The 26,717-nt window shown below is 33.4% G+C and overlaps 2 protein-coding genes across 3 annotated transcripts in view; both read left to right on the top strand.

Moving 5' to 3' along the window:
• Positions 1 to 26,717, top strand: part of LOC126887310 (uncharacterized) — a 137,546-nt gene that overhangs the window by 73,222 nt on the left and 37,607 nt on the right. The gene's annotated exons all lie outside the window — the stretch shown is intronic.
• LOC126887311 (uncharacterized) lies at positions 24,374 to 26,529 on the top strand. Its single transcript, XM_050654742.1, has 2 exons — positions 24,374 to 24,656; positions 25,346 to 26,529. Exons 1-2 carry the CDS (start codon positions 24,431 to 24,433, stop codon positions 25,957 to 25,959), a joined length of 840 nt encoding a protein of 279 aa, XP_050510699.1. The 5' UTR covers positions 24,374 to 24,430; the 3' UTR covers positions 25,960 to 26,529.

Genomic DNA, 26,717 nt, shown 5'->3' with positions numbered 1-26,717 from the left:
CTCAAATTCTACGCCACTGGTGGAATTACTATTTTAGTGCCATTTTTAGATTCTCCAATACTTTCTACGTAAATAATATACTCCACATTGGTAACGATAAAGTCATTAGTTTTCTAGATATTGGAAGTTAAATATGAAACGGCACAGTTATTTTGATTAATTATGATATGATTGATATGATTAAAATTTAAAAATTATTTGTACCCAGTACTCTAAAACTATTTGGCGTATCCTTATAATACTTTCCAGAAAGTGTAGGTACTGTACACCCTACTAAATTAAGATAAATATACGTTTATAGCTACTACCAGAGGCGTACGACAGGGGATAGTGGCTGGTTGACCCTTCCCAAATTGCTATCTTAGTGTTATTTTTGGACTTTTCAATACTTTTTATGTAAATAATGTACTTCTCATTCGTAACGATAAAATTATTAGTTTTCGAGATATTTGAAATTAAAAATGAAGGGACACAATACATTAATCAAAATAACCGTGTCTTTTCATTTTTAACTTCAAAGATCTCGAAAACTAATGACTTTATCGTTACGAATGAAGAGTATATTATTTTCATGGAAAGTATTAGAGAATCCAAAAATTGAACTAAAATAGCAATTGCGCCAGTGGCGTAGAATTTGGAAAGGGTCAACCATTCACTTTCCCCCGTCGTACGCCTCTGGTAATAGACAGAAACGTTTGTTTAACATAATTTAGTAGTTTGTACAGTACCTATACTTCCTGCCAAGTATGAAAACGATACGTCGGATAGTTTTAAAATGCTGAGCAAAAATATTTTTTAAATTTTTAGATAAAACACCCTGTAACACAGTAAGGAACCACATTTTATTTAAGTGTTTTAGGTTCAATCTTCGTATTTTGTGCTAAGGATTCTCCAGTTACTATATGGACAATTATTAATGAAACACCCTGTATACTTCCATATTTTCATGCATATTTGGTTTACACTCTTATTATCTAAAATACCATACAAACATTCTGATTATGTACATAACAATAGTATTATCAACCACGATTTGACGAAACAAGTAGCGCATAATGATTTCTTGTCTAATCTCTTTGCAATTAGACCGACAGAGGGAAAACTCGAAATCCGGACCTAAACAAACGGCCTCGATTTTCTGTGTTAGCCAGCCAGACTCAAAGGCAGAGTTTCTGAATGGAGTCTAATTTTCACTAATTTGAGAAAATTGTTTGCAGAATTGTAACTCAATTTGGGTGATAGAATTTCAGAAAACGGCGGTATGTGCCAAGATGGAGTGGCATATGTCTAGAAAGTGGGGATTAGTTTTAAGTTGGTTTTGTTGTTTCCCTTCAGCTTGCGGTTGTATGTCATTAGTGGAGAAGTTTTTGTGTTAGACCTATTGATTTCTCTCATCATTCATGAAAGAAATGTTTAACAAGGGGTAACTTTTATCCCAAAATTAACAAAATCAATGCTTTTTTAGAATAGTAATCAGAGCTTAAAATAAGCAATCAAAATTGAACAGAAAGGCGTCTATAGAGACAAATTTTTTATTAAAAAAGCCAAACATTTTAACATAATATATCCAATATAGACAAATGACTTATTATTTATTATACAAAAAGAATTAATTTAATATTAATTAAACAGAAATATATTTTTCTGCAACCGTGTTAAGAATTCAATTTTTAGCACTCCATACGAGCGTTAAAAATGCTACTTTAAGGCACTAGTGCTTTAATTTTTTTCTGTCACTGTAGTTCGTATTGACCGTATAGGCAATTTTGATGTAATGTCAAAAAAATATAAAAATGGAATGTCAGTCAAGTTCAAGTAAAAGTTTTGTAGATATTGTCCTGTAATTACGTTTCTAGAAAAATATTGTATGATATGCGTGTTAAAAAGTACATTTTTAAGGCATTCATGTGAATTGCAGAACTCGCTTCGCTCATTCTGCAAACTTTCACATGCGTGCCTTAAACATGTACTTTTAACACTTATATCATAAATAACTATTACAGAACATAACATTAGTAACATAATAACTTAACTAAATAATTGTTAATTAATAATTATTAAATACAGATTGTCTCATAATAGGCCAGGAACCGAAGCTTTTCAACTCGCAATTTTTACAGAATGAATTAATTTGCTTGAAAATTTGAGAATACGTAGTGGATAGCCCAATGATCAAAATCTATATGATTCCGAAAGACGCTTCTACCATGAGGGTGGTTGCCACCCCATCTCGGTGGTGGAAATTTTTTATTAAATTTTGACCACAAAAAATCAGTTCATAAAAACATTCATTCTAAGCAAAAAATGTTTTATACATTCTTTTGATAAAATTAACAGTTTTCGATTTATTCGCTATCGAAAGTGTTAGTTCTGTACTGTATAGAAAAAATCAATGCTTTTCGATATACTCATTTACGATTCACTCAATTTTTGCCGTAGAAAATTTTTTTTCAAACCTAGTTCTTGGGAATTAAATAGCCTACAATTTTGTATTGAAACATTTTTTCGTATCTCTGCTGCTAATCTTTCTATTCTGAAAAAAATGGCATTTTTTACCAAACTACAAAAGTTCGTTATTCTCTTTTAACTAGAGGATTTTAAAAACTAATCATTTTAAGCCAGTTAGACTAATACGAGTAGAATCTATTAACAATACATAAATATATAGGAATCAATAAGACCAATGACTAAAAACACCGCTAACTTACATTATTATGCTTCCAATTGGATTTCCCCTTTCTTTTTTTCAAAATAATATATTGATTTTTTAACCGTAAGTTTTTTATGTTTTATCTTAGAAAGTTTGTTAAACAATTTTTTTGTAAATTTCTACAAGGTCTATAAATCTATTAATATTAAATATTTTTAAAATCCTCAGTCGCAAAAAGAGGTGACTTTGAAAGGGTTGGTAAAGGTGTATTTTGCATGTTATTACAAGTTTTAATTGTCAATAGGTCACTCAGTTTTTACCGTAGAAAAAAGTTTTGCAAACCAGGTTCTTTGAAATTAAATAAGCTACAATTTCATATTTAAACATTTTTTCTTATCTCTGATGCTAATCTTGCTATTCTGAAGAAAAATCATTTTTTTCCAAACTACAAAAATTCGTTATTCGCTTTTAACTCCTTTTTTTTAAACTAATCATTCTAAGCCGGTCAAACTTCTAGAACCTATTAATAATACTTAACAAAAAACCAAATAAGGTCAATGCCTAATTTTAATTAGGGTGGTGATTAGGGGGTTGCTTGCGATCACTTTTTCGCTGAAAAAAATAGAGACTGATATTCTTTTCATTATAAGTCACTTAATGTTTGAGCTAGAGACTCTTTTTATTTCTGGAGATATACATTTTTAAGTACCTTAAATTAGTTTAAACAACTTGTTCTCGAAAAATGCATAGTTTTCCCGTCTCTTGAATTTGAAACTACAATATTTAGCATTTGACAAAACCAACATATAATATAGTATAGCTCGACTACTATTGGTCTTAGAAAATTTAAAAAAGCTGTTTTGTTTCAATTTTTTCAAGAGGTACATTTTTGTTAAAAAAAGTTGTTTTGATAAAACGAAAACTTTTGGAGTTATTAGCAGAATACCTATAAACATTGATTTTTTCGATATAAAACTAACACTTTCGATAGCGAATAAATCGAAAACTATCAATTTTATCAAAAAAATGTATACAACGTTTTTTGCTGAGAATCAACGTTTTTACCATCTTTTGCAATTAAAAAAAATTTCCACCCCCGAAATGGGGTGGCAGCCACCCCCATGTTAAAAGCGCCTTTCGGCATGATATTGATTTTGATCCTTGGACTATCCACTACTGATTCTCAAACTTTCAAGCAAATCGATCCATTCTGTAAAAATTGCGTGGTTATGTCCTATTTTAAGCTTCATTACTTGGACTATAATTAACTAGAGATGTATAACACACAAATGGAAACGACAAAATTCTCCAAGAAGGTGAACCAGAACAGGAAATAATTCAAACCTGGACTATCAATAGTTCAGAACAGAACAGTAGAAATAATTGGTGATAAGGACCGGATACTAGATCTATGGGCAAAGAATATTTTGTTGATATTCCTTTTAAGTTTTAAAATGTGGCGCAAAAATATGACCTGCTATATAAGTACTTTTGTAGAACTGGTTTGGAAGCAGGTAAAAACTACCTGAAAACTAGAATGTAGTTATAATTGTACCTATTCACAAGAAAGCAGATCAAACAACGAGATGGACTTGTCAAAATAAATTTATAACCAAAAACCCGATGGAGTGAGGAAAAGAGGCAGCCAGAGCACGATTTAAGAACCAGGTTGAAAACGACTGGAAGGTGGAAGACCAGGTGGACCCTGGTGGAAAACCAGGGCGAAGTATAGGAAGGAATGGAGCTAATTTTAGAATAGACCCTCCAGGTGTTGCAGACCCAATGATAATGCTGATGAGGTTTTGCTTAATTTGTGGATGATATAAATTTGAACAACTATTTTGACAACAGTGTTTTCTAGACGTTTTTTTGAATGCCAGAATTCTATCCATTGTGATATCCAGAAGCAGGTTATAATTAAAATATACTTCAGGCTAGTTATTTGATTGCTTGCTTTGACTGCTTCAGATGGAAGCAGGAAAACTCCGTTTTATTAGTATTTGGCATAAGACTCCAGTTACTAGTATTTACCGATAACTATCAATATTCAATAATAGATGCAGTTCTATAGAACTCTTTAGAGCAGCGGTGGATAGAGTAAAGATAGTGATGATGATATCCAACCTCCGATTAGGAGACGGCACTTGAAGAAGAAGAATAATCACTATTCTGTCAGTATCTTTCTTTCGTCCCCTATTGTATTATGGCGGACATAACACAATTAGTCACCAACATATTATGCATATTTCTTTACCATCGATGGGTGGATGTCAGATATATACAGATTGAACAGAATTAGGGCAAGCACCGATTGTTGAGGGAGCCCATTTTCACTTTTGTTACCCTGTTCTGACCCCTTCAGCTATGATTTTAAAAGACCTATCGCAAAGCATATTGTTTAGTAGGCTAGCAATTCGGTTACAAGGTACTGAAAAATTTAAAGATAAGTTCATCCCTCCATACGGTGTCATAAGTAGCAGTTAAATTAATGTTAGCTACACAGGTTTTAAAACTGAGCACTTTATATGTGCAGCTACTATAGGAACCGAACCCAAGCTGTTTTTTTGTGTACTATCCAGAACTACTGAGCTGAGGCTGTTCGAAAGTAGTTCTTTTTTAATTACCCTGTGGTGTTCTTCAACTTTTGGGACTTTGAAGAGCTTTACAACCCATGCAGTTATTTGGGTAACTTCCTCCTATTCACGAGTTAGAGGCTTAGAGCTGACAATTTCTTTAGGAGATTCAATGCTTTCCTTCATGAATTTTTTTAAGTCTATACTTTTTGTCGTTTCTTAATATTTCTCGCGGCTTTTAACATCTAACTTATTAAGAAGTTCATCTGCAATTTCAGGGAATTCCACTCTCTTGGAATTCTTGATAGAGTTGCCCTAGGTTGTGATTCTATATGGGTATGTATTCCTTCCTATGTCCATGTTGTACATGCTATTGGGAAGTTGCTATAAGGGCGTTGGTATATATATATTATAATTAGAACCCTTAGGAGGAATCCATCTAACAATACTGTTCAGTTTATCAATGAACTTGACCCAGTTAGTTTTTTGAAGTTATATCTCGGTCTAGGAGTGAAGTAAATGATTGAGATTTTGTAACCTACTCCTAGAATTATTGTGGGACGATGTTGGTTGTGTGGAAAGTGATTTATAGCTCTTGCCTTGAAACTGGAATGCCACAATTATGGGCGTCTTCAACAAAGTATAAATTCGGATATATTTCGGTATTTTAAGCTGCTGAGTTAAAGGAACTCTTGTCTTTGGTATCTAATATCAGATTTAGATTATTTGCCTCCATCCATGCTAGTAAAATTGCTCCCTTTTAGATTAATTTTTTTATATAGAACTATACACTTTGATTGGGAATATTATTCTTCGAGTTTATGCCCTTTAAACAATGTTATTTGTATGTTTTCTTTTCTCTAAACTTTTTGCCTGTTTTTTAAACTGTATCATTTAGCAGTAGCTTCTTGCTTTATTTGATATTTTCATTTTCAATCCAAAAATCCACCAAAACATCTCGACAAAAACTTGTACATCTTTACTTTCTATCCGCAGGAAAAGCAGTACAATGTTGCCACCGTAAAAGCATATACGTCTCTACTTGTAAACTTTGCTTATGGCATGTTGTAAAATTGCTTTATGGTTTTTAATGCCATCCGTATTTTCTTTCGGGGTCATATATTATTTTTATGAAACTCATTTCCTCAACGACGACAATTTGCTTTTGTAGTTATGCATACACTTTTATGGAATTTTAATGGGATTTCGATATGGATGTGGTTGTTTAGATTTTTAGTACGCTACCTATTCATTTATTTCTCTACTATTTTAAGTATATAATGGGTTATAAAATGCAGGTTAATCCGTTCAAATATAAGCAATTAATTTGTCATAACCAGAGATGTAGTAATAGTCCAGGGTGGATCTGTTTCGAGATGGAAGTTGAGAGGTGACTCAATTTCAACAACAATTTTTTTGCAGAAATTGCTTGGAATTAACCCATATAATAATAATTGAGTTATCCTCCCACTCAAAAAGTTCCGGAACATTGTTTAAATAATAAAAATATCAAAAAATAAAAAAAAATCGACCTTTTCTTCGTCTTTTAATTATAACTTTAACACTAGAAAGTCGAGCTTAGCTTACCTACCTAGAAAGCCGGAAGGGATCATTTTGCCCCCACGTACTTTAATCAATTAAAACTCAGTTTAAAGAAATTAAATCTACTCTAGACGATAGAATCTGATTTTATTTTTTACTTTTATTGTTAACACATTCGCTGCCTATCAAAAACATTCGGAACACCATACAGTTTGCAGTTTTTGTTACTTGCCACACATTGCCTTGTTACAGCCGCGGCAATGATTGGAAGTATGATTTCCTTTACAAAATATCGTCGGCTTACTGCCAAAACCAACTAACTCCACTTTTTAAAGTTTTGAGGAATCAACGTTTTAAGCTTTAATTTGAAATGAAAAATCGTTTGAATTTAAAAATGATTGAATGACTGAAAAATGTTAAAGTAAATAACATTATAAACGAAACATTTTGTTAAAAAAATATTAAAATGAAGTAAAAGTTAAAAAAAAAAAGTACAAAAAACATTTTTTTTCGGGACTTGTCGGGTTTTGGCTGTACAAAGTTAGTCAACTTCTAGGTAACTTTGAACATCACTGTCCTCCATATCAGGCACTTGTCTTGTTTTGGCAGAACTAGAATATTGTAAATGATAAAATACTATTTTATTTATACAGAGATGTGCAGACAACTGCACATATTTGTTTTTGGCTGAATAAAAGTGTCATCATTGAAATTAGTTGTTTTGAGACCCTTCTGTTTCCCACATTTAAAATCTGGTTTGAAGTGTCTGGTTTCATCAGTACATTCTTTGATAATTATTAAGTACAAAGGCGTACTTAACTCAGAATCGACAAAAAGTGGAGTTAGTTGGTTTTGGCAGTAAGCCGACGATATGTTCAACTGATATTTTTGTCGTTTTTGGATAGTAACAGTGATAGTTGTTGGTAGACCTGGTGTTACTAGGCGTAGTTCCAGATTTCTAGAGGCACGATATGGGGCCCATAATTCTTCACACAGCCGAAGAATAAACTTACAAAGACTGAGTCTACTTCCAGTTATTTCTCTATAAATAATCCATGCATTTATTGCTTCTAAGTCAAGAGTATTATAAAACACGTACATAGGACATCGTCTTGAAGTTACTTTTGTAGTATAAAGACGCGTCATTTGGTCCTCTACACCCACAATTGTATCTTTGTGTTCACTTGTGTTCACCAACAATTTTATCTTTATTACGTAGATGATCAGTACCAGTATAAGGTACCATTTACCACAAACCAAATTTAACCATTTACAACATACATAAATATAATTTGCATATCCGACAGGAATTTGAAAGAAAGGCTAGTCGAGTTTCCCAGAAAACAATAATAACTTACACAGGGCCAATTTGGCCCCTTTAGACTTCTATGGTATATGTGTTAGAAAAACCATTTAATAAATTTAGTAAACAATATTTTTTTGTGTTAAATAAGTCTTTGTATCAAAATATTAAAAGTCATAAAATATGAAATTATTATTGCCTCAAATAAAAAAACTACAATAACTTCAAATCGCAACAGGGGCCAAATTGACCCCTCCGACTTTCTAGTGTTAAAAGTATTCACTTCCGAGAAAAACACAAAATTTTTGCACAAAAATAAAAATGGCGTAACTAAATTTTTTACAACAAAAGATTGGTTAAAAATTTTTAAAGTTGTTATCCTTGTTGCAAAATAGCAATTATTGCGAAAAAAATATAAAAAAACAAGTATTCGCATTTTAAGTTTTTCCGCCATTTGTTCTACACTTAGGACCTTGATATTTCAGCCAGATAAACTTTATGAAATAATAAAACAATACTGTAAATTTAGTTAAGATCGGTTCAATAGATTTTGCAAAATATACTTTGCAATCCAGCTTTCGCAAAAAAAATTAATTTTTTAAAATGTTGCAGGACTGAAAATAAAGCAGATAGCAAGTTAAATTTTTTTTAAAATAGAAGAATACTGTACGTTTCATCTGCAATTTGCAAATTTAAAATCGGTTAACTACCACGGCGTCAGGAATTTTTTTAAAATAAACCTTAATTTTTGGTGCTACGCGCAGGACAGCGGTTTTCGATTCAAACAAGTTTATTTCAACCAAAATTTCTTCCAATCTTTATCTAATATATTATTTTCTTACTCTATATTTTGTTTTATGTTCATATTTTAATTTCACAAAAATCAAACTAATTTGATTATTGTTTGTGAAAAATTGTTTAAACAATTGTATATGTTTAAAAATACTACACTTTTATTGTCTAAGTTAAAATATATGAACAAAGAAAATTTTTGCTAAAAAAAGTATTATTTCAAAGGACACAGTATGTGTTTTTATTTTGCACTAAGGAAATTTATTTATTTATTTTGAAATGTACTAAAAATTAAAATTTATCAATCAATATCAAAGGTCATTGGAATGCCCAATCAGAGCAAACGTATCCGCTGTCCTGCGCGTAGCACCAAAAATTAATGTTTATTTAAAAAAAATCCCGACGCGTGGTAGTTAATCGATTTTAATTTTGCAAATTGCAAGTGAAAGTAAAGTATTCTTTTATATGTAAAAAAAAATTTCAACTTGCTGTCTGCTTTATTTTTAGTGCTGCAATATTTTGAAAAAATGAATTTTTTTGCGAAAGCTGGATTGCAAAATTTATTTTGCAAAATCTATTAAACCGATCTTAATGAAATTTTCAGTAATGTTTTACCATATAAAGTTTTTCTTGGTGAAATATCAAGGTCCTAAGTGTAGCATGGTTGAAAAATGTAAAATGCGAATACTTGTTTTTTTATGTTTTTTTTTTCGAAATTATTGCAATTCTGCAACAAGGCTTTAAAATTTTTAGTTAATCCTATATTATAGGAAATATAGTTACGCAATTTTTATGTCGGTGCAACTTTTTTAGAAAATGAATACTTTTAAAGTTATAATCAAATAACCAAGAAAAAAATCGAATTTTTCCTTCATTTTTTGACATTTTGATTATTTAAACAATGTTCCGGACCTTTTTGAGTGGGAGGATAACTCAAATATTATTATGTAAGTTATTTTCAATATATCAAAATAGCAGCTATAAGATAATAATAAGAGATAATATCAAAATGGCAGCAACGGAAGCACTTGGAGAACGTAAGATAAGTAAACATATACGAAAGAAAAGGAGAACTCCATGGTTCTGTGAAGAAATAAAAATAAATGCCAAGAAAAAAAGAAAATCTACCTAGAATACAAGTCCAAAAGAACGAGACAAACATATGAAGAATATAAAAGAGTACGAAATGAATTAAACTCAATAGTAAGAAGGAAGAAAACAGAACATTAGGAAGCATTTTCAAAAGAGATGGAGCACGACTTTTATGGGATGCAAAGGGAAATGTGGAAAATGATAAGAGGTCAAAGAGCAGAGATGAAGGAATTGATAGAAGTAAAATATATTGATACAAATACATGGACAACTTACCTAAAAAACCTTTATCAAACAGCTAATCACAAAGAACTGGAAACACCACGATTAGAATCGGATGAGAAAACAGAAATTAAAGAGGAAGATATAAAGAACGCCTTAAAAAAGATGAAAAATCGAAAAGCTCCCGGGAAAGATGGAATAGCTAATGAACTTTTAAAGTACGGAGGAGATAGACTTCACAAAGAACTGAATATCCTTATAAGTAAAATAATAAATACAGGAAGAAATACAGAAGAATGGAGAACCACTCAAATGATAGCGTTATTTAAGAAAGGTGATAGGGCAGACCCCAGTAACTATAGAGGGATAAATTTACTGAGCACTGAAATTTACTGAAACTCACAGCAAAAATACTTATGGAGAAAATAATGGCGTGCATAAATATATCGGATGAACAACAAGGATTTAGAAGTGGAAGATCATGTAACGATGCAGTTTTTGTGATAAGGCAAATAGCGGAGAAATCATTAGAATATAACAAACCAGCCTTTTTCTGTTTCATAGACCTAGAGAAAGCGTTTGATAGAATCCAATTAAAAGATGTGGGTTTCGAAACTGGTTTCTTAACTAGTAAACAGTGTTTCCGATTAGCTCTTAGTTTTTATCAAAATTAAGGTGGTTTTACTTGTTAGAAAATTATCAAAGTTGGTATAATAGTGTATTATATAGTGCTTAATCCGATTTTGGGATCAAACTGTAAGTTAGATCATCTTTATTACTATTTTTTAATCAACAAACAGTAAACAACGGTTATAAATACCAGTAACGAGGTAATTAAGTAGCTTAATTACTAATGAACCTGTCCAAGCACAAGGGCCGTAATCAGGCAACATAGGCCCAATATGCAGGAAATTTCAGAGGAGAGATCTTCTGAACTTCAAAATTCTCAAGATGTCATTAATCTATCCAATCAATCAAAATTATATTCAACCGCTCTGACTCAACCTAACAAAAAATTCGCAAGCAAAAACCAAGCCATTTTATTCAATTCACTTCCAAATACAAAAATTGAAGATTATTTAAATGCCATAGCAACTAAAGTCGATCCCAATAAAATTCTCGCCATTTCCAGGATTGTAAATGATCGTATTTGCGTATATTTTACTACTGAAGAAACAGTCACCGAATTTTTAAGAACAGATAATGGAACAATAGTAATCAATCAGGAACGTATCCAAGCCAGGAAGTTAGTCACACCAAGCGAAAAACTGATAATTTCTAATGTCCCCCCATCAATACCTCACAGTATTATAGAGACTCAACTACAAAATTTTGCAATTCATCAAATAACTCCATTGGATTTTCTAAGAATAGGTACAACTAACTCTTTATTTAAGCATATCTTGAGTTTCCGACGCTATACTTACATTTCTCCTAAAAATCTGGAAAATATTCCTGAGTCTATATTAATTAACTATGAACAAATCAATTATCGAATTTATTTTTCACTTGAAAAACAGTCTTGCTACATTTGTAAAGAACAAGGTCATCTAGCCTCTCAGTGCAAAAAAAATACAAACACTCAAACATCTATCGAAAATTCATCACCTACTGCTCAACCAAATTATATCCAAAATTCCCACCCTATCATAACAGATGCTCAGCCAACTATCCATCCTTCACAATCTTCGCAACAATCCACCAGTCCACAATCAAAAGAAACAACCAATACTTCTCTATTTGATTCAAATCCCATTCAAACACCTATCCAGCCAGATAATGTTGAAATGAATAATCACAGCCAAAATCAACCTCCTACACCCTCTGACACTCAATCGTCTAAACGAGCGGTGTCAGAAATAACGTCTCCTTCAACATCAGTAGACCAGAACCCATTTAAAGAACCTCTGCGTAAATCTAAGAAAGCAAAAACTATTCCTGAAGATAATAAGACTTTAGCAGAAGATCTTATTAAATGCACTAGTTCTTTTTTCCAAGATAATTCTGACAACGGATATTTAACCCAGGAAGAACTAATTGATTTCTTTGAAGATGCATACGGCTCTGCAGATCCTCTCAGCATTGCAAAAACGTATACAGAAGATATCGAAGGACTACTCAATTTTTTAACTAAAATCCATCCAGCATTAACTCCCAAGTATCTGAAAAGTCGCTGTACAAGATTAAAAACTAAGATTAATAAACAGCTATTATTATCCGCTTTCTCTACTGATCACAGTGAATACAGCAGCGACGCCTCTGCTGAAATTTAAAACAACATTCAACTGTATACTGCAATGGAACCTAAATGGGTATTACACCCATTTAGAAGAACTTAAATTAATTATAGCTAAGTTTAAACCATCTGTAATATGCCTACAAGAAACCCACTTCAAAGAAGATAACTGTCATAATTTAAGAAACTATACTCCGTACTATAAGAACAGAATAACTGCTAGCCATGCTAGTGGGGGAGTAGTAATATATGTCCATAACTCATTTAATACCGAAGTAATACGTTTAAGAACTGAGTTGGAGGCAACAGCAGTATCTATAAAAGGCCCCCACAAAGTCAATATATGTAATATTTATTTTCCTCCGAACTTAGACCCGTCCATAAAAGAAATAACTGAACTCTTCAATCAAATTCCAGAACCGCGTATTATATTAGGCGATTTTAATGCCCACAATATACTTTGGGGAGGTAAAAAAACAGATTCCTTGGGACGTAAAATCGAACAAATTGTTACAGATTCTAATATGAATATCCTTAACGATGGAAGAATCACAAGGTTCAATATTTCCACCGGCAATGGATCCCCAATAGATTTATCCCTCTGTGACCCTGTCTTACAACCAACTCTGTCGTGGGATGTGACATCCCATTTGCATGGAAGCGATCATTTTCCTATCCTAATTACGAACAATAACCATATCTCCTCATCAATTCCATCCAATAAATGGTGTCTGAAAAATGCAGATTGGTCTCTATATTCCTCTTTAATTTCACAAAAAATTTCTCAGTTGGTTCAGCCCTTTGATACAGACATTGATATTAACTCCAAAGTACTCCATCTCGTACAGTTTTTAACGTCAATAGCTCACGAGTCCATAGGTTATTCAAAATTTCCAAAAAAACGTGCTCCAGTCCCGTGGTGGAATTCCCACTGCGAAGCAGCAATTAAAGAATCAAAAAAGGCGTTTTATAAATTAAGAAGGCACCCAACTTTAAATAACCAGCTAGAATTCAAAAGATTAAAGGCGTATTGTAGATACACCTTAAAGAAGAGTAAGAGAGAAGCCTGGGAAAATTATGTATCATCTTTAAATTCATCTACCCCGACTTCTGAGGTTTGGCAAATGATAAGCAGAATGTACGGGAAAAAATCATTTAACACCATTCATTACCTAGAACATCATAACCATATTTATTCAACTAAGCAAGAAATAGCCTCCGTACTAGCAAACGTATACCAACAACATAGCAGTGACGAAAATCTATCTACAAGTTTCCTAGCCCATAAAAATAAATTTAATAATGCATGTATAAATCTTGATGACCACAATAATTTACCTCTAAATGCCATATTTACGATGGATGAACTGTTAGAAACTTTAAACAAAGTTAAAGACACTAGCCCAGGGCCTGACAACATCCCTACGACATTTTTAAAAGCTATGCCAACGGAAGGAAAACAATATCTTTTGGATCTTTATAATTTCATTTGGACAAATAATGTTTTCCCCATTGATTGGTACGATTCCATTATTGTACCAGTTCTTAAACAGGGCAAGAATAAATCGGACCCAGAGTCTTACCGACCAATCTCCCTAACATCTAATATGTGCAAAGTACTTGAAAAAATGGCAAGCAACCGACTAATGTGGTACCTAGAAGATCGACAGCTAGTTAGCCCTATACAAAGTGGATTTAGAAAGTCCAGATCTACATTAGACAACATAGTGGATATTGAATCTGTAATTCATGAGTCATTTGGATGTGGTCAAGAATGTCTGGCTGTATTTTTTGATATAACGCGTGCATATGATACAATCTGGAGATCAGATATCATAAGAATCCTGTCAAGTTGGTCGATTAAAGGAAATATTATCAAGTTTATTAATAATTTTTTATATAGGCGAAACTTCAAAGTTCGAATAGACAACTTTCTTTCAGACTCTAAAATCCAATTAAACGGTATTCCTCAAGGGTCTACTCTTAGTGTTGCACTTTTCCTTATTGCCATCAATGACATCGCTAAGTCACTTAGCCCATTAGTCAAAGCCCGTCTATTTGCTGATGATCTTGTTATATTCTGTCGTGGTAAAAATATATCAACAATGACGACCCATATACAGCAAGCCATTTACAAACTAGAGAATTGGTCGAATACTACTGGCCTAGAATTTTCACCCACTAAAACGAAAGCAATGATCTTCAGTAAAACTCCAAAGAAACAAGTAAATCCACCGAAACTCTTCCTAAAAAATTTACCAATAAAGTATTCAGAATCGATCAACTTCTTGGGAGTAAAACTGGATAGCCGACTATCTTGGCAAGACCACATCCACTCTCTCCGTCTGTCAGTTCAAAACGGCCTTAACTTAATGAAAAGTATCTCTCATAAACAATGGGGTGCCGATTTCCAAACTCTTATGACTGTATACAAAACCCTAATTCGTTCAAAACTAGATTATGCTGCTGTTGCCTACAACTCAGCCAAAGGTTCACTATTGAAAGTGCTAGACACAGTTCATAATTCAGCAATTAGAATTGCACTGGGAGCACACTACACAAGCTCAGTTGAGTGTATGTATGTTGAATCAGGCGAACCATCCCTTCAACTCAGGAGAGAATACCTTAGCCTCATGTATGCCTTAAGAGTATCAACTAACCCACATGTACCTGTTTATAAAAACACATTTACAGATAGATTTCCATCGACATTTAATTGTGGGAAAAGATTGGATCCTCCGTTTTATCATCGAGTGAGAGCAACGTTACAGAGCTTAGACACAATAATTCCACACACTTACAATACTTTTAAAGTCAGCCAACACATATTACCATGGACAATTGCTCTCCCTGCTTGTAATACAAACCTATCTGCATTCAAGAAAGGTGACACACCAGCAAAAATCTTCAATCAGAGATTATTAGAGATATTAAATGGTTTTAATGATCACATCCATATTTATACCGATGCATCCAGATCTGCAAATGGAGTAGGAGCGGCTTTCACAACAGATAACTATAACAGTTCCTACCAGCTCCCTCCCCAAACCTCCATATTCTCAGCTGAACTCTTTGCTATCCTCCAGTCATTAAAGTTTGTTAACACACATGACATCAAATTCTCAATAATCATTAGCGATTCCCTAAGTGCATTAACGGCCTTGAGGCGGGTATACCCCAAACATCCTATCCTCCTCTTAATTAAGGCGGAACTCTTGATATGCCAACAAAATCAAAGATTAGTTCAGTTCCTCTGGGTACCATCACATTGCGAGATAAGTGGAAATGATAAAGCTGACACATTAGCAAAAAATGCGAGTGAGAATCCCTTAACAGACATCATAACTACTTGCGTTCATACTGATCTAAAGCAATATTTTAAAAACAAGATCATGACAAAATGGCAAACAAATTGGAACGAATCAAACTCTACATTAAGAACGATCAAACAAAGTATATCACCGTCGAAACATCCTACAAAGAGAAGAGACCAAGTGCTCATGTCCAGATTGCGACTTGGTCATACGAAGATCACCCACGACTTTTTATTAAAGAAGGAAGCCCCCCCGATGTGTTATGTGTGTGATAGTGAACTAACAGTGCAACATATAATAATAGACTGTCCCCTCTACGTTATAGAACGGCAACATCAACAGTTACCAACTACAATTAAAGATTGTTTAAGTGAAAGTAATTCATGTAAGACTCTTAATTTTTTACGTACTATAGGACTCATTAACCAAATTTAATATACCTAAATTTTGTAATTTGATGTAAATACAGTTCATTGCTAATAACCCTTGTGGTTGAAGCAAATTGTAAATAAAAAAAAAAAAAAAATTAAAAGATGTGATACACCTTCTATATGAGAAAAATTTACCACTGGATATCATAAAACTGATAGAAAACATATATGTAAGAAATAAAATAGAGATGAAAGTCAATGGAATAATAACAGAACCCATAGAAACAAACACAGGGATCCGGCAAGGAGATTCACTAAGCCCTCTACTGTTTAACATAATATTGGGTGCAATAATAAAACAAGTGAAGAAAAAAAGAGGGTACAAAATGGGCAATAGATAGATAAAAATACTCTGTTACGCTGATGACACCGTGTTAGTAGCAGAGTGCGAAGACGACCTACAAAGATTATTGCACGAGTTCAACATTAACGCAAAAGAAATGAATATGAAAATATCATTCCAAAAAACAAAAAGCTTAGTAATTGCCAAAGAACCAATAAGATGCAAATTGGAGTTAGACAATCAAATTATACAACAAGTAATGACTTTCAAATATCTGGGAATTAATCTATCAGCCGACAACAATATCGAAGAAGAGGTAAAAGACCAAATAATTAAAGCCAGTAGCACGGCCGGATGCCTAAACGACACAATTTGGAAAAACAAACACCTAAGATTGGAAACAAAGACCCGAATATATAAGTCAGTTATTAGGCCAGTTATGACTTACACGGCCGAAACAAAACCAGATACAAGCAAAACACGAAGACATCTGGAAACCAACGAAATGAAGATCTTAAGAAGGATTGCTGGAAAAGGACTACAGGATAGGGTAAGAAGTGAGGAAATCAGACGCATATGTGGAGTAGACAATATAAATACCTGGGTAAAGAACAGAAAAGAAGAGTGGAATGAGCACATAAGCAGGATGTCTGAATCAAGGATATTAAGAATAGCCAGGGACAAGCCACCGTTAGGCAGGAGAAGTATAGGACGCCCAAGGAAAAGATGGAATGACAACTTAGGGGCAGAATGAAAGGCACCGTTGAAGAAAAACAGGCAGTACTGCCTATATAAAAGAAGAAGAAGAAGAAGAAGAAGTTATTTTCAAGCAATTTCTGCAAAAAATATGAGTCACCGCTCAACATCCAAATATTTTTACAGATGCGCCCTGGTCTATAATAATAGACTACTAATAGGCGAGGAAATAAAGCATTACACCTCTAACTTTTTTAAAGTAAGACTTATTTTTATGAAATCTTTTGCATTCGATTCAAGAGAGTTTCAGGAAAATTGTTGATCACTTGGCATGAGGGACAAATAAAAATTGAAATGAGTTCAATTTTCATACTCGGGTGGTTTTGCGATCGCTAAACAAGAATATCGGGTCGACGAAGCTGTAAGAGGTACCTGGTACCCGTTATCCCACTATGCACGTCGTGTCCTGGAGTTTTATGGAAATTCGTTACGAAATTCGAAAGTGAGTAACAGTAACAGCAATTTATTTTAATTCGCAGCGCAAATTATGAAAAAAAAATGCAAAGTAAGTTTTGAACCTAATAGAAACATTAATAATATTGAAAAATATTAAAAATATTATTAAAACATTTTTAACCCTTAACTGGTCCGGCGTCGTCTGACAGACGATTCAATAATTTTGATTATTTTTTATTGGAAATTGGCACCGCCCACAGGCAAGTCGTTCTATCTAATCCTTAAAGCCGGGTCCAGACACGTGTAATGTAATGCGTAACGTAACGTGTAATGAAACGCGAATTCTGCTTTTGGACGGCACTACGAGCATTACATGTACCATTCGCGCTGGAGCTCGCCGGGACCCATCGGGAGTCGGTTTTTTCCATGAACAAAAAGGCGCTCGCAGTACTCGTTTGGACGGCGTTCGTGAAAGTTGTACCGTTTGCACGTGTGGCGAGCAATCGCTTGACGAATCTACCTGCTTATACCAACAAAACCCCGGTATTTGGGATCCAAAAATTTAGTCTTCACTTAGTAAATATGTACATAAAAATAAAAGCAGTATTAAAAACTACCTACTGTCACGACCTCCCTTATTCGTCTGTTCGTAGAACTTGAGTGGAAACCAAGATTCGCTAAACGATTCGTGTGGACGTTCGTGCGACGTCCACACTGTTAATGCTAAATTACACGTAATCTTACATTACACGTTACACGTGTCTGGACCCGGCTTAATGAAGCGCGAATTCTACGTTTGGACGGCACTGCGAGCATTACATGTACCATTCGCGCTGGAGCTCGCCGGGACCCGGCGGCAGTCGGTTTTTTCGTGAACACAAAGGCGCTCGCAGCACTCGTTTGGACGGCGTTCGTGAAAGTTGTACCGTTTGCACGTGTGGCGAGCAATCGCTTGACGAATCTACCTGCTTATACCAACAAAACCCCGGTATTTGGGATCCAAAAATTTTTTTCGAGAGTAAATAACTTATTCTGCTGTATGTATTTTAATAGGAAAATATTATGTACCTACATAAAATGCTTCATATCTACATATCGCATGCATTTAATGTCTATTAATAGATGCGTGCACAGAAAACGTAATTTGGTTTTTTAATAAAATATGTTACATTGCCGTAGCATTGACATAAAAAGGCTTAAAACCATATAAATATATTGTATGTATGTATGTACATATATAGTATGTACATCGTATGTACTATTATCAATATTATAATTATATTTAGTACATTTTTATTTCTACTAGCCACCAATGATCGGTTATTAGAATATCCCAGTTATAGTATTATTTTGGATTGGCACGAAGGCTATAAAACAGTATTGCTACCTGAGAACTATTATAAATGAGCAGTGGAGCAATGTACAAATGTACAGGAAATAAAGTGCCGCATAGGAAAGGCAAGAACGGTGTTTAACGAAATGAGCTCCATCTTCAAAAGCCACAACATATCCTTAAATACAAAAATGAGACATTTGAGATGTTACGTTTTCGCTGTATTATTATACGGGGCGGAGGCATGGACGCTTACAGACACCACTATTAAAAAACTTAAAGCATTTGAGATGTGGCTTTATAGATTACAGTATCTGGGACACGTTATGAGAAATCAGCACCGTTACTCCCTGCTGCAGTCCATATTGCAAAGTAAAGTCAAAGGTAAGCGAGGACCCGGTAGAAGGAGAATATCATGTCTGAGGAATTTGAGAACATGGTTAAATAAAACCTCAAGGAACTGTTTCGAACCGCAGCGAGCAAGGTTATGATTGCCAATATGATTTCTTTCACCCGAAACGGATAGGAACAAGGAGAAGAAGAATATGAATCTCTTGTCAAAAATCTTAATGTTAGTGCCAGTCTATCTTGTGAAATTTTAGATTTCATGACAGTATCTTGTCTTAATATTTTAGCTACCTATGTTAATAAATATTCAAAATCAGTAAGCGGCATCCGGGTAAAGATTTAATATTGGCCACTCATTTGCTGAGATTTTAGTTCCTCAAGTAAACTAGATCTTTTCTGATACAAAGCAGTTTTCCGCCATTAACGCACCAAACGTTATTTCCGGTCTTCAGTTAGTAAATATATACAAATTATAAAAGCGGTACCTAAACCTGCTGTCACGGCATGCGGCATCCCTATTCGGCTGTTCGTAGCAACTGAGTGGAAACCAAGATTCGTTAAACGATTCGTATGGACGTTCGTGTGACGTCCACACTGTTGATGCTAAATTACACGTAATCTTACATTACACGCTACACGTGTCTGGACCCGGCTTAAACTATTGGAGCTTGACAAGTGGGTGTATTTGAGACAAGTTTCTCTCAGTTCCTAAAAAGTTATCGCAACAGTTAGGTTGAGAGTAGTTCCTCAGACGACGACGGACCGTTTGTGTCACTTTTTTGTGTTCATACTTGGAGTTCAAGAAGAGCAAGAGGGATGTTCTTATTTTAGAAAAAGCGCAAGATTTGCAGTTTATGTCCTTGTAGAAAGCGCAGGATGACAAAATACCTGTGCTTGAGTTGCAAAAAGCCTGTTTGTTTGGGATGTATAAAACCACTACCTATGTAAAAATTGCATATAAAATAGGTAAAGTTTGACTGATGCTGGAAACAAACATTGTTGATCGATTTTTATTTTACCTAGTTTTTTGTTTAGTGTGCAGTTTGAACATCTATCCTAGCAATACATTTTTTTCATGTTGTTTTTTATATTTTTTTTATTTACTTTACAAAACTATGTATTTTTTCACAAATATTTGTGCGGATTTCAGTTTTATTTTAATATTTTTTTCTTAACAAAAATAATGCCCAAATCTAATACGTTCACTTTTATATAAACATATCAAGGTATGTTTGTAACATTTATTCTTAATAAAAAAATTATTTTCGAGTGATGTTTTGCTTTCTTGAAAAGAGTAGTTTCGCAGACGACGCCGGACCAGTTACGCTACTGCTACAGTTAAGGGTTAATTGAAAACTTATTGGTCCATTTCCCTGCTAACACCTCCATGGCTTCTAAAAATTGCAAGACAGATGGATGCTGAAGCGAAGAAGACAAGAGGGAATTCAAAAAATTTACAATTCACGACCCCGTCTGTTCATCTGGTAAATTCCAACGGAAAATGGACCTAGTTACTCAAAGGAGTAAAGACCAATATAAAAATAAAATAAAAATTCCATTTTTATTCAGTTGCAATGCGAAGGCAAAACCGTCTTATTTTTCACTTAGAACAGGAAGAGCAGACCAGCGCTCAATATAGTGCTGGTCTGTCACCGAGATTGTAATTATGTCCGAGAAATAATCCACTGAATACAAAAGCCGTGGTAGCTGATCGGTAGAGCGTTCGCCTAGGGACCGAGAGGTCCCCTGTTCAAATCCTGGCAAAGTCATATCGTTTTTTTTTCTTTTTTAATTTTTGGTATTCTTTTTGTTCTTTCTAAAATTAGTTTAATATTTAAATACAATACAAAAAAAACTATTTAAAGTGGATAGGTATATCGATTTTGTTGAAATCATAATATGAAGTTAGATTATATTATAATATAAGTATAACTTCTTACGTGCATACAAAGTACACACACTTTCTTTTTTATTTAGTGTCGATTCGTTTATACACTGTCCTTTACATTTTCTTGTAATGTCTTTACTAATATTTCGATCTCTCCGCGTATTTCATGTTTTTCTTCTCAGTGCTCTCATCTCTTCAGTTTCCAATAGTATTTGTGTTGGGGCTGTGTCGGGTCTTGTTTTTTATTCATATGTCGTTATTTGTCTGACACTGACTTCCTATTTGTTCATCTTATTAACCTTTAGGATCCAGGTTTCACATCCATATCGAAATACAGGATACATAAATATGTATAACATTTTAAGAACTTGTTTTTTAGTTGTAAGTTGAGATGAGAATAGCATAATAAAGATCTATGTTTCATAAATGCTCCTCTTGCAATTTCTATTTCTATACGAGTTTAAATTTCTTCATCAACATTTAGTTTCTCGTTTTTTTTCGTATTATATATTTTTAACATCCTACAGGTATAGGAATTTTTCCTTAAAGTTGCCGGTTTACGAAATAAAGAATTTATTCCTTTCATTTGCACCATACTTCATATAGAAACAAATTAAATAGCCTGAGGAATATATATGGCTCTATAAGAAACTTAAAATTAAATTTGAGATAATTCCTGTCCTGTATAAATTATCAAAATTTGTTTATAAGATTTTCTCTAGAAGGGAGACAGTAAAAGGGTCACACTGAAGATTGCGAATAATTAGATAAGATTTCAATTAAACCATTGAATATAAATTGATTAAACTTTAATTAGGCCTTCTTCAAAAAGTCACTTGAGTATGGAATGGAGTTTCAGTAAAACTTGTAACAGTTTATACAAATACGCTCATTAGAAAAAGCAAAATTTGATTAATAATCCCCAAATATTTTTTCTAGGCATGTTTTGATTCCTTCTAGTATATTTCCAAGGAATTTTTAGGTGGTATTTAGGATATTTATTTATCCTGGCAGTTAATACATCACTTTTTGTTTCCTTTTTTGTGGATTGGTACAATAATCCATTTTTTCTATTCATCTGGCATTTTTCTTTCCGCCAAATGCCTTGAATTAACGTGTATATAGATCTATTTGACCCTTTTTCTCCATTATTTGAGCACGCTATGGGTATACCATCGCTACCTGGTGCCTTAAAGTTTTTGAATTTCGTAGGATACTTTTTCGTATATCAGCTCTTGGTCTTCTATTTCAGTTGTATGCACTCATATGTTTGAAGTATTTCTGCTAAATTAGTCGTTTAACAGTTGATTGAAGTATTCCCTCCAAGTTTTTAGGATTTACTTGTCATCAGTAATAAGCTGTACGCTGTCGTTTTGAAGGAAGTTTCCTGTTCTTGCTTGGTACTCGGTGTTCATCTGCAAAACTCCTTTGAACAATGGTCTGAAGTGGTTGTTCTTCCAATTTTCTTCTATATCTCTGATAATTTGTTGTTGGTACTCCTTTTTTCTCTACTTAAATTTTTTTGTCCCTATTCTGGTCTACTTATACCTTTCACTGTTTTTGTGCGAGGAGTTTTGTAGTATGTCTCTTCTACCTATGTTTTGTTTGTGGATTTCAGGCAATCGCCCTCAAACCATTTTTTTGCTTTTCCCATTTTCGGTCCTAGTATTTCATTTGATCCGCTTGTCAAAGTTAATAATTAATACACCAATAAAATTATTGTATTGGTGTGTAACCAAGGCTTTTGATAAGGTCAGTATTTCTGCTCCGTATGTCAATATTGGGAGGAGTGATCAATTAATTATTTTTCTTTTTAAGCATGTGAGCAGCTCACTTTTACAAGTTTCTCTGTTTTCCATATCCCGCTCAATCCTAGACCAGTTCTTCTCTTCAGTCCATGAGTCTGGTTATCTCTACCATTCATAATTTCAAGCCTTAGGAATTTATACTTATCTACGAGTTCTATTTCTTTATCACCAATACTGATCTTCTGGTTGGGTACCAAGTTTGTCATTATACCGGGTGTCCACTTATATTTTCCCTCATTTTAACTGCCTATAACTTCTAAACGGCTTAAGATAGAAATATGCGGTTTTCGCTGAAATGTTTTATTTTAGTAAAAGTTTTGTCTGAATGGATTGAATTTTTTATATCGCTTTCAAATAGGAAAAGAAAAATGGCGGATTTTTTAAAAAAACGTTGTTGACTTTTTTTTAATGGAACACCCAGTATATTTTTTTATAAATTGAAAGAAAGGTCATTCACTTATCCAGCGATATAAAGTTTTTCAAAATCGGTTTTCAAATCACTGAGTAATTAATTTTTAAAATGAGCGGTGCAACGTGGATATCACATACATAAATAACATAATTAAGCAAAATGATATTATGTTATGTGATTTCCACATTGCATCTTTCATTTTAAAAATTATTTGCTCAGTCATTTGACAACCGATTTTAAAAAATTTAATATTGCTGGATACGTAAATGACCGTTATTTCCAGCTACAAAAAAATATACTGGGTGTTTGAATAAAAAAAGGTAACAACTTTTTTTTCCAAAAATCCGCCATTTTTTATTTAAAATCGACAAAAAATGGTCATTTACCTAAAAGCTTCAAAAACGGTCATTTCCCTATCCAACGATATAAATTTTTTTAAAATCGGTGGTCAAATGACTGAGAAATTAATTTTTAAAATGAGAGATGCAATGTGGAAATCACATAACATAATATCAATTTGCTTAGTTATGTTATTTAGGTATGTGATATCCACGTTGCACCTCTCATTTTAAAAATTAATTACTCAGTGATTTGACAACCGATTTTGAAAAACTTTATGTCGCTGGATAGGTGAATGACCTTTCTTTCAATTTTCAAAAAAATATACTGGGTGTTCCATTAAAAAAAGTCAACAACTTTTTTTTCAAAAATCCGCCATTTTTCTTTTTGTATTTGAAAGCGATATAAAAAATTCAGTCTATTCAGACAAAACTCTTCCTAAAATAAAACATCTCAGCGAAAACCGCATATTTCTATCTTGAGCCGTTTATAAGTTATAGGCAGTTAAAATGGGGGAAAATATAAGTGGACACCCGATATTATCATTATTAGGCTGGTATATACTACATACATAACCTAAGTCTCGTCTTTGAATATATATAATTTTGCTTAGATATAGCTTTATCGTAGTACTGTCAAAGATTAATTTGTAAATCAGTCAAAAATTGCTGATTCTGTCAATGTACAACAGTGAATCCATTTTTATGATTAAATGCAACCCCCAACTGAAAAACCGGCAACTAAAAAATATCAGACCCTCTTCAATAACCAACCTCTTACTTGCCCGTGGAACAGTGCGCAACCATATCCGAATGCTTCTAGCAGAAATCACACAGAACCGTCAACAAGCTGCAATAATAAGAATAAAGCAACTCCTACAATACAACAATCGTCGACTCAGTTTTTTTACTTTCTGAGATTGATGCAACTTTTTCCAGGTAAAAACAAACTTCATTTCACAATTGTGTTAATATTTTTGACTAAATACAAATAGTATTATAGACCTAGATCCCGCATACCAAAAAAAGTTGATTAAGATTAATAGCAAGTTGAAAATTTGTTAATAGCTTAACTGTGTCTAGTCGGACCAACTTTGATGTACGGGAACACTGCAACAGGGAAAGTTTTAATTGTGGATCAGTTTAAAAATTTGGAACTTCAGATTACGAAAACGTCCCATGTATTTTGTCAGACAGAACATTTAATTGATTTGTTACCCTTTCGTTTAACTCTCGTGCAAAAATCAGACTGGTATTACTAATCAACATGATTCGTGTCATTTGACATGCTCGTCGTGTTCCACTCATTAAAATGCTCAGTTGGTGATAAACGCCACTCTGATTTTTGCATGAGAGTTTAATGAAATGGTAGCAAATCAATTTGAAGTTCTCCCGATAAAATACATGGAACGTTTTCGTAGTCTGACGTTCCAAAATTTTTAACCTATTGCACAAATAAAACTTCCCCTGTTCCAGTATTCCCATACATCAAAATTTGTCCGAATAGATACCGTTAAGCTATTAACAAATTTTCAGCTTGCTATTAATCAACTTTTTTTTGGTACGCGGGATTTAGGTCTACTCGTATTACCTCTTAATTGAAATATTTATCTGCACCTATTTTTTAGAAACACACCCAGCTACGATTCACACAGTACTCACTTTGTGCAATAACAATTTTTTTCAAGCAGTAGACAAGCTTTTATACGCAAAAAAATGTAAAGCCTTGTACAATAGAAATCAATCAAGTTACAGAAGATCTCCATATGAACGGAGCCAAACTTCTGCTGGTCATGTTCATAGTGGTGTTTGCAGAAAGGAAGAAGTCATCAACTTAAAGCAGGGCCAAAAGTTTAAGACGACGTCGAAGGTATTTCAGGAGGATTTAAAAAAGACTGAATATTTTTCTGGTAGAACTCAAAATTCTACTTGTGTTGTTGAAGCACACTCAGATACTTCAAAATGTACCTGTCAGATGAATAGTCTTCAAGTCCCTCAAACTAATACCTTAGTGACAGACAATCTAAGTAATCAAGTAACTGCTTATAACGACCCAATTTCTATAAACACAGAATTTAAAAACTCTGCTGATGATACGATCAAAGTTAGAACTCCTGAATTGTCCAGTGATACACCGACTTCAGATAGTTCTCCAAGTAAAGACAACAAATGGGAAAATTTATCGGAGCTATCTCCTGAGAGTCAGACTATTATAAAAAGTGATATAATTATTCTCAAGTAGTTTATAGTCCGTTCTTTAACGGTAAAATATTGCAAAACCTCTAAATTTTAAAGAACCGTTTGGATTGACATGAAATTTGGCATACACATAGCTAACAAGTCAAACAAAAAAAGTGATATTGTGCCGATATGTGCTTTTGCCCTGGGGGTGGTTCTCACCCCCTCTTGGAGGTGAAAAAATGTTCGTCCAAATAAAGTCAGGAAATGGATAAACTGGCTAATTTTAAGCAACTTTTGTTCTATAGAGGTTTTTCACTAAGTCAATACTTTTCGAGTGATTTGGCAGTGAACATGTTCATTTTTTCAACAAAATAACCACGCTTTTAGACGGTTTTTCGCAAATAACTCAAATAGTAAGTATTTTGTCGAAAAAATATTCATAGCAAAAATATAGCCTGTAAAAATTTAAAAAAATGGTGTATTTATCACGTTTCTACACCTAGTAGACGCAGAGTTATAGCTAATGAAAAATAGGTTCATATTCGTCAAATTCCAGATGGAATAATTTAACGTGAAATAACCAAAAATGATGCACATTTCGGGGAAAACTCATTACAATTTATTTAAAGTGTTTAAAAAAAGCTTCATTTTTGTTTTATAAAAAAAATTTCTAGCATCAAAATTAAACAAGTTACGCTCAAAATAAAGTTAGTCCCTTTGGGTTTTGGTAAAAAAATCGAGAAAATCTCCCCCTAATTAGTATCTTAAATGAACTTAATCGTTACCACTTCACAAGTTTCTTGACTCGTGTATATATTG

The sequence above is a fragment of the Diabrotica virgifera genome, chromosome 6 (genome assembly GCF_917563875.1).
Source record: "Diabrotica virgifera virgifera chromosome 6, PGI_DIABVI_V3a".
NCBI lineage: Eukaryota > Metazoa > Arthropoda > Insecta > Coleoptera > Chrysomelidae > Diabrotica > Diabrotica virgifera.
The sequence above is the reverse complement of the archived record's forward strand: the minus strand, read 5'-3'. Positions and strand labels throughout refer to the sequence as shown.